The sequence below is a fragment of the Diceros bicornis genome, chromosome 20, assembly GCF_020826845.1.
Source record: "Diceros bicornis minor isolate mBicDic1 chromosome 20, mDicBic1.mat.cur, whole genome shotgun sequence".
NCBI lineage: Eukaryota > Metazoa > Chordata > Mammalia > Perissodactyla > Rhinocerotidae > Diceros > Diceros bicornis.
Window position 1 is genome coordinate 28219646 of NC_080759.1, and position 12091 is coordinate 28231736.

The following is a 12091-nucleotide window of genomic DNA, read 5'->3' on the forward strand; positions in this document are numbered from 1 at the left end:
TTGGCCTTTCCTCCTCACTTCTGTTTATCAAACTTTGATGCTGAAGTGGGCAATGTCAACCTTCTGTGTTGTGATTTATTTAACTGTAAGATGACAAGGTAAATATTGCCTGGGTGTACAGTTCCATATCATTAAGATAAGATTTATTTAAAAATGAAAAAGCAGTATGTTTTGTGGATTTTCTCTGAAAGATCTTCAAAATGAGGTGCTTTTTCATTAAGTTCTGGATTGTTGAATGACAGAAAAAAAATTTAGGTAAAAGAAATAATAGTAGAAGTGACTAAAAAGGAAGGAGATTTTGGATTGGGAAGTCATGAGATAAAATTTAGGCTCAACAGTGGAATCAGACTTCAAATGTTAAGTGTAAGAATTTGAATTGGAGGACAAAGGGTAAAGATGGAGCGAATGTTAAAAGGAGAAAATAGATTAAATAGAAAAATTTTGCACTGTAAGAATTTTGATTATTTCTTAGACTTCAGTATTGAATCATTATCATTTCTTCTGCCAATAGTAATAGCAGAAACCACTGGCAACATTAAAAGGGAATTTTGCAGAAGGTAGGAGAGTGGAAAAACAAAATGAAATACATGATGTGAACGCGAAGGAAGACCTCAGTGAAAAAAATAATCTCCAGAATAAATAGATGTCGAAGCTGTACAATTCATTACTCTTCATTCTTTTAGGTAACCTTTGCAAACTTGAAGGTTATTTGTTTATTTTTGTAGCAGATGGTGTTTGGATCTTCTCACATCATTGTTTTAGTATTTAAAATATATTAGAAGGTAGAGGTCAATTTATGAGCATTTTAGAGCTCTGCTTTGAATTCAGTTATTGAAGGAAAAAAGGTAGATGTTATTAGACACACTTTTCCCCAACTCTGCCTAATCTGGTGTTGGGTGGATATTCCTTGACTCCCAGAGGCGGAGAGTGTGGGAAGAGAAAGTGGGCAGGGAGGAAGCGAATCAGAGAACAAACCCAAAGGCTTTCTCTGGGGTGCTGCCTACCAGGCTCTAGGCAGCAATCTGGGCTTTAGGCCTTGAAGATCTGCAGAGAAGATTCTGGTGCAGGTGGCCTCAACCATCCTGCTTCCTCTTTGCCCCACTGCATGCATTCATAGTGCTGGATTGCCCAATTATCTTTGAATACTTAGACTGGCAAACTTGATTGCAGGTAAAATAAACATGATAAAGTAATCTTAAAGCTAGGATCCATTTTTTCAAAACCCTTAACAAAGGTCCCATGGATTAATTTGCTACAGTATGGGCCATGTTAAAAAAAGTGCTTTGTAAAATCAGTAATATGTGCATGTGCATATGTGTAGGGTAGAGTGAGGAGATTAAAAAGGAAAACCAAATTCCAGTAAATGACCAGTTAATCTTACTGCCCTGGTGGGGAATGGAGCAAGGTTGCATTCCCCAAAGCCTGCTAACATCCCCTGGATATTCTCTGTAGTCCAGTCACAGGGCCAAGTGCTTCTTCATATATCGTTCTTTAATCCTTACTATATCCCTCGGAAATAATTATCATACTTTTGTAAATTTAAAATCAACCCACCGCCCCCAAAATAGACTCAGAGGTAAAGTAATTTTCTCAGCTTCATACTGTCAACGAATAAGAGGCATAAACTGCAAGAGAAGCAAAAAGTTTATTTGGGATCTCAAGAATTGCAGTTCGGGGAGCACAGATTCAGGTAGCAACCCAAATAGTGTTCTGCTAGGGAGTAAAAGTCAGAGGCTTTTAAAGGAAGAGAAGGGAGGTTGTGTTACAAAGAATTTTAATTGGAGTTGGACGCAGAGAGCTACTGTTGGCTAAACATTAATTGACTGTTGATTCTATCTTCAGAAAGTCCACAATCCTTAGTCTGTGTGATCAGGATGTCCATTCTCCTGCCAGCTTCTCAAACAATTGCTTGTAAAAAAAATTGCCATTTTGGCCCAATCTAAAGGTTTGGTTCAGTCCCAGGTTCAAGACAGCAAAGCAGTTTCCCTGGAAAGACAGCTCCAGCTCCATTTTAAAATGGCTTCACTGTAGTTGATTTTGACAGTACAATTGTGGCTGAACTGGATTTTTTTTTTTTTTTTGTGAGAAAGATCAGCCCTGAGCTAACATCCATGCCAGTCCTCCTCTTTTTGCTGAGGAAGACCGGCTCTGAGCTAACATCTATTGCCAATCCTCCTCCTTTTTTTTTTCTCTTTTTCTCCCCAAAGCCCCAGTAGATAGTTGTATGTCATAGTTGCACATCTTTCTAGTTGCTCTATGTGGGACGTGGCCTCAGCATGGCCGGACAAGCTGTGCGTCGGTGTGCGCCCAGGATCCGAACCCGGGCTGCCAGTAGCAGAGCGCGTGCACTTAACTATTAAGCCATGGGGTCGGCCCCTGAACTGGGATTTGAACCAAGGTTATTTCTGACCCCAAGATTACTGGAGTGTGGCCCATTATGCCACACTATTGGTTTCTCAGCAAATAGATATCAAATGTCAGAATAACAAATAGATAACAAGTGTTAGCAAATATTGTTCAATGAATATATGCAAAATGAAAAAACCAACGTTGAGTGCCTGTTAATTATCTTGAGCCCTTTGCACATTCTCTGAAAACGTGAATCACTTTTATTGCTTTTAACTTTTGGTTATCTGGGTAAATGTGAAACACTTAGGTCTTTTCTAAAATACTTATGAGGTATTTTTTCGGGGTATGGGGCAAACATTCCAGTAATTTCTGACTGTTTGTAATGAAGACACTAATTATCAGCTGAAAGAAAGGAATAGAATTCCTGACGAGTCTGTACTTAATATGCTTTTGTTTCTCCTCATGAATCTAAAAAGCCTCTTCTGGTCTGTAGGAGAAGTGAGTTTTCTTCTGACTTCCTCTCTGGAGGATTCTTGTTTCTCAGTCTATGGGTAAATAGTTCAGGGTGGCCTCACCCCCTCAGACTACTTAGGTGTAGACAAATTCTTTCATTTTCTTCCTCCTGTTGCTAAGACCCTGACTGTTCACCCTTAAGTGGAGATAATGACTGCAGAGTGCTTCATGAAAAAATAGGACACTCATAAAGATTTGTTGTGTATGGATAATAAAATCGAAGTAGAATAAAACTGATGTCTTTTAAAAAACACTAAGAGAAGCATATTGTGGTAGAAGGACTCTGTGATAGAAAGTCATCCTGGGATCTGCTCTTGCTTTAACATAGTGTTGGGTAAATTAGAAGATGTTGCTAAGCTTCAGAAACGTGACCTGTAAAATGAGTTGGTTGGGTTAGATATCTGTATATTTTTCTCTTTTCTAGGAGATATCCTTGTCCCCGCACAAACATGGCATTCTCCTTCCCGATGCACATAATGAACAAGCCAATTAATTATGGCATCAGCTTTTGGGAGAGAAATCAGCTTTATTCTGCGAAATCAATCTGCAGGGAGACAGTGTGTGCGTGCCCTCAGATCTGTCTCCTCGATTCAGGATTTGGGGTGAAATTTAAGAGGTTAGGGAGAAGGCTGGCACACAGACATGCTGGTGGGATAGGTTTTGATTGGTGGGCTTCAAGCATTTATGGTAAGGTTCTAAATGTTTATGGTAAGGTTCTAAATGTTTATGATAAGCTTCTAAACATTTATGATGAGGTTCTAAACATTTATGATGAGGTTTTAAACATTTATGGTAAGGTGGGGAAGGAATTTTAACAGTAGATCTTCCTGAATGACGGACCCCTTGCTTCTGATAAGGGTCCGACTTTTAAGTTCCAATCATGTTCAGGTTCTTTGGTTCTGTGAGGAGGAGAATCTTTGGTTCCACGATCATTTTGGGCAAGATTTCTTCTGCGCATGCTCTGGCTACATGACTTTGCAAATTTTCTGAAAGGCAATTCTTTTTTTAATTTATTTTATTGAGGTCATAATAGTTTATAACATTGTTAAATTTCAGTTGTACATTATTATTTGTCGGTCACCATATACATGTGCCCCTTTACCCCTTATGCCCAGCCCCCAACACCTTCCCCTCTGGTAACCACTAATCTGTTCTCTTTGTCCATGTGTTTGTCTTTCACATATGAGTGAAATCATATGGTGTTTGTCTTATTTGTCTGGCTTATTTAGCTTACCATAATACCCTCAAGGTCCATCCCTGTTGTTGCAAATGGGACAATTTTGTCTTTTTTATGGCTGAGTAGTATTCCATTGTATATATATACCACATCTTCTTTATCCATTTGTCAGTTCTTGGGCACTTGGGTTGCTTCCATGTCTTGGCTGTAGTGAATAATACTGCGATGAACATAGGCGTCCATAAGTCTCTTTGAATTTTTAATTTCAAGTTCTTTGGAGAAATACCCAGTAGTAGGATATATTATTTCTATTTTTAATTTTTTGAGAAATCTCCATACTTGAAAGGCAATTCTTAGTCACTCTGTTGATAAGATGGGGTCAGTTGAACTGGTCCTGGAGGGCCCATGGTTATATCCTCAACTTTATTTTACGATCTGTCTGTTGGCCTATTCATTCAGGCTATCAACCCTAATTTCCAAGATTGAACATATATTTGTGTGTGTATGTGTGTCTTTAAAACAGAATCAAACAAATCTTTTCTACTTGAGGATAGGAGAGAGAAGAAAGCTCTTAGAGGCTCAAGCCCTTTCCTTTCTCTCTCTGCCTCCACATATTTCCCTGTGTTTTGGGCAGTGGCCAGGGTATACCACTCTCCTCACCTGACTTTGACCAAGGTTGAATTTAAAGAGACAAAAGTCATCTGTGTAACCTCTACCTTTGCAAATCTCATTTGACTTTCAGTATAGTTGTCTTAAATAGGCCTTTCTACTAATTGACACTTTTTATGAAAGGAGTTTTTAGAGGAAGAAAAGCATAATAGAAACTCGTTTGAGCTATTACCTTCACCCCCTCAGGATATTTGTCTGAGACACAGATAGGCAGTGGGTGTGAGCTTACAACAGATAGGCAGTGGGTGTGAGCTTACAACAATTATGGACTCGTTAAGGTGGCAGCACACCAGGAGTCAGGTGTCATTCTCTCTACTCCCTCTCTTTTTAGGTTGAATATATTATGAGAATAAAGGAGAGGTGATGTTGAGTGTGAGTGATTGATTGCAACACGATAGACTTTCTAATTTTTTCCTGTCCATATTATGGATGAAATATAAAGAGGGAAACACTTTAAAACTGATTGTGAATGCTCACTAGATAATGTATTTTGCACCAAATAGTACAGTGTGGTAATTCTAGCCATGCCTCCCTTGTAAATAATAGTTTGCTACTTTTCTACGGCATCCATAAACTCCAAGCCCCATGGGAGATGTCTTTTGTGTGCTGTTCTTTGCTTGCCCCTTTAGGAGGCATTCGCTGTCACCCAAGATTGGATCTAGGGCTCCACTGGGTAGTATTGGTTGTGCTGTACTTAATTTCCCCAAGAGCAGCAGTCATGTCTTAATACTTAATAGATTGGAGTAAATAGCACAGTAGTTGGCACATAGTAGGAACTCAGTAAATATTTGTTGATCGAAGGTTAGGTTACTATCAGAAATTGATGCTTAATGACACCATTGTTAGGAATTTGAGTCCCAGTATATGGGCTATCTACTTTCACTCTTGAGTGGCCACAAATAACACAGAATTTTCCCTTACATGGTAGAAGACCTGGATCACAGGGCTTTTCAATGATAATCTGTGGATAGAGTATGTCCGTCCTACTCTTAAGATGAACTACTTACAGCCCCACTCTTTCAAAGAGGAGACAGTGAAATTATCCTTGTATATATAAAAATTGAACAAATTGCTATACAGTCATGTGTCACTTAATGATGAGATATGTTCTGAGAAATGCATCATTAGGGGATTTTGTCGTTGTGCAAACATCATAGAGTGTACTGAATGGGAACAAAATTTGCCACCCCAAAATGTGTCTCCTTAATATGAGGATTAATTTAGGCTGATTACTTTTAAGAAACAAAAGACTCAAAGTTTTTCTTATTACCTCCCTCTTAACTACTTAAAAGAATTTAGGTTAAAAAACCTATCTCAGGAAGCGAGATATCACCTTAGCATAACATGAATTAAGTGGTGACAGGGAAGAACCTAGGAAAGTCTGTTTGTTGTGCTCCCCTCTGTGTTCTTCTGTTTGTGTGTGGCCAAACACTTGTTTTCCAAGTATTTGCTCCTTTTCACCTACCTGTGAATTGCCTTCCTTCCCTTTGAAGTCTCTGACTCTTCTTACCTCCAACATCTTCTTTTGTCTTTAGCTGAGGATTATATTTAAGGTGAGGGCTTTGGCCATTTTGGTGAGTTATTCAGTTTTCCTGGGTTTCTCCCGTGTATACAGGTTATTAAATTTCTTTGATTTTCTTCTGTTAATCTGTCTCATGTCAATTTAATCCTTAAACCAGCCAGAAGAACCTAGAAGAGTACAGGAAAATTTTGTCCTCCCCTACAGTACTTACACAACCTAGATGGTATAGCCCACTGCACACCTAAGCTGTATGGTACTAATCTTATGGGACCACTATTGTATATGCTGTTCGTCATTGACTGAAATGTTATGTGGCACATGACTATACATGCAAAGTATAGACATATCGCCAAATGATTATTCACTTAAAAATGTTTTTTTAAATATTTTAGGGGTATATTTGCTCATTTTCAACCAGCACACGTCACCATACCAAATTTTATACGGATCCAGTGGAAGCTGTAAAAGATATCCCTGATGGTGCAACGTTACTGGTTGGTGGTGAGTAATAGTATTGTTTTTCTTTAATATGGTAACATCCTTATGTTTTTAGCAAAGGAGGGAAATCACAGTGGCAAAGCTATGTAGATTAGAAATGCCAATTATTTTATTACTTAGTTGTTATTTATTCATTATTTTATTTTTATTTATTCATTACATATTATATTATCTATTATTTTTATTACAGTGTCCCCTTCCTGGAAGTTTAGCAAGGTGTAGCACTTTATATTTTACCTTTTTTCCTCTTATGTTTTCTTTTTCTGTTACTTTGAAGAGCTGAAGCTTCAAATGGTGATGTCTTATTAGTAGGTTTGAAAAATCCCTAGATCCTTGGGAATTCTGATCAACTTAAAAAGTTGACGCTGATCTCATCAGCCTCCACCTAGTCACTCCATTTATTAGTCGTCATTTTATGAGGTAGAGAGCACATAAGCATCTATCTATTATTGAGCCCCCCAAGTTCTATTGCTTCTTTGTGTTTGGAATGTCTTTTAGAACCACTTTCTCACACTCATTAAACTTGCTGCCTGATTCTTATAAATTTCTTTGGGTTTCTAGGCCTTGGTCACAGGGATGAAGGCTTATTTTTAGGGCTGCTCTTTATTCATTCATTCAACTGATCAGTCATTGAATGTCCATTTTAAACCCAATACTATTTGAGATTTGTGGAGGATGTAAAGAAATAAGAGGCATTGGCCTAGGCTTCTAATTCTGCTAAATTTAGTCAGGCATATAAAACAAACATGTTTGAAAAAGTGACTGTATAAGAATTGAATTATAAAGTGGGGCAATAATAGATGTGAAGTTAAGTGCAAGAAGAACAGTGTGTAGCCATATTTACACTTTGCACTTGGCTTTACACTTATGAATCAAGGACTTGGCAGTGACGTCTGGTGCCATATAATGGTGTGAAACGTTTGAATACAGCCATATGACCATTTATTGAGTTGCTGAGATATATCTGTGCATTTTGCTTCATAGATCTAATAATGTGCTTTGTATTTTTTCTTTTTTATTAAAAAGAATAACACACACATGTCCCTGAAAGAACATGACTCTTTTCACAAATTGTTTATCTTTTTGACTTGTTATAGGTTTTGGGTTATGTGGAATTCCAGAGAATCTTATAGGAGCTTTACTAAAGACTGGAGTAAAAGGACTAACCGCAGTCAGCAACAATGCAGGGTACGTGTGCATTTTTAAAACAATTGGCTTGAAAGAAATGACAGTTTGCCATAGTATTGAAACAAAGTTTATCAGTGAAATGAAAGTTTTCCCCATTTACGTGAGCAAGATGCTCAAGCATCAAAAGATCATGTTTAACAAGCTCAAGAGTAGAGGTTACATGTATTCAAATATTTTTGGTACCATCCTTCATAATCATAAGTAAAGCAGACTTGCGTAATTTTGTATCTTAATCTGATGTGCTTTTATTTTTCTAAATGTCAGATATATTGTTAAAGTTAAAATATATGTTTTCAAATTGAATCTTACATTTTATAATTTAGAGATGTTGCTTTATGTTGTATGTTATTATAGATCATTATTGTTAAAGGAAGATGGACATCAATTTGAAATTTATTTCAAGTTCTTTCTTTTGGTTATGGCATTACTCTGGATGATATATAAGAAATACCATTGATTATTAAAAATGTTGCAGATCTTGGTAGAAGGAGCAGGATATGTAGCCAGCACTTAAGGCCATAGGACTGTATATCAAAATGGTCAACAGTAAGCCTAACATTTTAAAAATGGCATGCACATTAAGATGCTTTTAATTATGAAGGAAAAAGCTATTTTTATACAAAATGGTAAAATATCAGCTTTCTTTCAGCAATGAAAGACTTTAAAGATTTTAAAAACTTAAAAAAATTTTTTTCACTGAATTGGCAGTTTAGCCTATTATTGTCAATGCAATTTAGAATAAAGAGCAGATTATTATTTAGGAAACAAAACTGATCCTACATTTGTGCTCATTTTTTCTTTGCTGAGTTTATTTATGCTGTTATTTTCATCTGGAAGGCTCTCCTATCTCTTCTCTGCATCCACATCTTTCCCATCTTTCAGGATTCGACTCAAGTTGCATATCCTTAAAGAAGCCTTGTCTGATTATAGAACGTCACTAACCTTCATTGATCTTGCCCTTTTCTAAGTTCCTTTGGAGACTTTTGGCCTTTCTTTGTATACTGAATTATGTTTATTCTCTATGCTATATATTATAGGCCGGTCCTATTGATTACAGTGGTTTGCTATCCCCTGCTGTGCATAGCCTGTGAGTATCAGAATCACTGAGTGTTGGAGCTGGATGGGATTGTAGAGATCATCTGTTCCTGTTCCCTCAGTTAATATAGGAAACGTGTCTGTAAATAGAGAAGTAACTTGGTCATGGTCACTTGATATTTCTTAAACATATCCCATGCCCTTTGAGGTGACTTTATATTGAAAAAGTACTTTTGAGTATCAGTACTTTGTTGGGTTTTCCAGATAGTTTGGTGCTTACAAGAGATGGTGGAGATCAACATAAATTCTTGATGCGGAGTAGGTACTGATAGCCTACTTCATTGAACACCAAGTAGGCACTTTGCACGCCTTCATTGGCAGTTGATTCTCCTAATTAGGGGGTTTAAATCCTGCAGGAATGAGGACTTGGTTTTGGCCAGTAGAGTCAGATGAATGAGGAAAACTTAACATTGCTTCATTGGAGCACTAATGACATGGTTTGAATTGTTGGGTAAATGGAGAGAACTTGGAATTAGAAGTAATAACTAGTTTCTCATTTAGAAAAAGACTCTTTTTATGGAACGATCTGCTTGAATTGGAAGTGTTTCCAAAGCTCAGGACTCCTGATTTTCTGTTTTTGTTTTGTTTGTTTATTTTTAATAATCAATAAGACTTGTTGTGATGAGGTGCCACTTACCTTGGTATGAAGTATTAACTGTTAGTCTTTTAGTCTTGGTAAGATAAATCCTGCCTTAGGATCACTCAGATGAATCAATAGTTTGATATGGATTGATTAGGAAGGTAGGAAAAATTGAGAATGGGCCTTTCATTGATTTTTGGAAGCCTTTAACGTATGAATTACAAGCCTGTTTGAAGCAAAAGTTTCACAATAAACTATGTATCAACCAATTAAATCAGAGCCAAGAGAAGAAAAGATGTGTTACAATAGTCATCTCATTTCCTCATGACAAGGTTATTTTAGATTACAGGTCTTGAAGGTAGGGATTTAGACAACTCTGAGGGCAGCCCCACTTACATGTGGAAGACTAATCCATACTATGTGGTAATATGTACCTGTGCTGGTGATTACAGTACTGTTACTAGTATATAGTAATATATTTGTCATGTGTAGGAATTTGTTGAGGGCCCAATGAGCAGTTTCTCACTCCAAATAAAATTTCTGGATCTGTACCAGTGATTTTGAACCTGGAGATAAAGGCAAGATAAAGGGCCCTATGCTGTGCCCTCTTTCTTGTTTGTTGAGGCAGCTGCAGCTCTGAAGGGCTCAATGGAGAGATGTAGGCCACATTGGTTAATTATAAGTATTCCCTCAAGGTTTGGTTATTTTGTCCAGGAAGGGCTAACCACTTCCTGGGATGTGCACTTGAACTTCTCTACTCAGCTCGTGGAAGATTTCACTTATCCCATATAACTGTGTCATAAATTAACCTTATATCCAAATACAGCCTTTTCTTTTCTTTAGATACTCTGGATATTATCAGAGTAAATATAAATTGTGTAATTGAGATTTAAAGTATGTCTAAAATGAGAGTACACAAGAGAAATACAGTTTGGTCAATGGTTTGCAGCTTCATTTTTACTAGTGTTTTATTTTGACAAGAATTGTCAATGAGATTTCAGAAAATGAAAATTCAGAAAATGAAATTTCAGATTCAGAAAATGAAAGATACTTGCAGAACATTGATGTCTTCCATGAAATATCTTTTTGCTTTACATTAATATGTCTGTTTAATGAATTCTTGACTTTAGACTTCTTTTAGCCACTAAATTGTTTGAAACCTGAGTTTCTTGTGCTGCAGGGAAAAGATCAAATCTCTCTCTTGTTAGGTAGCCTATAAAAATGTTGGCTACTAAAGACGAGCAAGATAACCTCTTTGAAAGTTCGTCAGAATTGTCTTTAATATCAAAGAGCTGCAAGATGCTTTAATATATATGTTTCTCTAATAGAAATGGTATGTTCCTCATTTGCAGGTCACATATGTCTTTCTTTTTTCTTTATATTGTGAGTAAGGGCCTTGCCTTATTCTTTTTTGTGCAGTGTCTGATATACAGTAGATAAGGGATACATGTTTTCTGAATTTGTGAATTGGAAAGTATGTGGCAAGAAAGACACTCTTATTAAAAGCCTACTTAACAGCATTTTTTGAGGCATAAACATAATTTTGTACCTGGTTAGGTGGTAACCAGGGTTGAACATCTTCTGCACTGCTTGGTTGTCATGCCAGGTTGCTAGTCCAGAAACAAAGCAAAGGCCAAATACACATGGTTTCCAGAGCCAAGATCAACAAATACAGAGAGGTCATTTCCAAGCAGAGCCAAGTTCAAATGTGTAATGGGTTGAAAAGCCAACAGAGATCCGTGAAGAGTGGGTAGAAAAATTCCCAAGTCAATGAATGACCAAGTAAATTCTGGCTTATGGCATGGACCTGTGTGCTTGGCAGGAGTTTCAGATATTTAAAACTATAGAAAGCAAATAGACTACATCCACCTTCGTGGATTATTTTATTGTTGTGACTTTATTTAGACAGAGCTCCGGAGGATATCAATGGTGCTCTCATATTGGGTAATTGAGAACAGTTTACCAAAGGGACTCATGGTCAGGACTGAGGGAAGGCAACATGAGTCTTGAAGAACCTTGGAGTTAGTGACAGAGGAGAGCTATTCAGACCAGCTCAAGGCCTAATGGGATGAGGGGAGGGAGCTGTTAGGATCTGGAGGAAAGCTTATGGAGAGGGCTGTCCAGGGTGCTGCATCTTGGCAGGGGGAGAGCCAGGGAAGTATAAAGCCTGACGTCATTCTTATCTCACCCCTGATCCTCCTGATGGTGCCTTCTATTGCCTGAACCCAATGGCAGTGGAGCCCTTGGACTCATTCTACAAGGTCAGCCGTCCCAGGCAGAGGGCAGGCTGGAGATCGGAGAATGGATCTGGAGGGGCAAACAGAAAATATCCAATATAAGGGCTTGATGATTTTCATTTTTGTTAGAGAGGAGCCAGTGAGGAGGGGGATAGTGAAATTGAGCAATAAATTCATTCAACAATGATCAACAGATTTTTTTTTTTTTTTGTGAGGAAGATCAGCCCTGAGCTAACATCCATGCTGATCCTCCTCTTTTTGCT

At 37.5% G+C, this 12091-nt stretch overlaps 1 protein-coding gene across 3 annotated transcripts in view; it reads left to right on the forward strand.

The window, feature by feature from the left end:
- Nucleotides 1-12091, forward strand: part of OXCT1 (3-oxoacid CoA-transferase 1) — a 130294-nt gene that overhangs the window by 3906 nt on the left and 114297 nt on the right. For 2 of the 3 annotated variants that reach the window (XM_058564163.1, XM_058564162.1), the window contains exons 2-3: nt 6623-6731; nt 7826-7916. In XM_058564163.1, coding sequence (XP_058420146.1) covers nt 6623-6731; nt 7826-7916 — 200 coding nt within the window. Of the gene's footprint in view, nt 1-6622; nt 6732-7825; nt 7917-8955; nt 9004-12091 lie in introns of those variants that run through there. The other variant, XM_058564164.1, reaches the window with a different exon arrangement.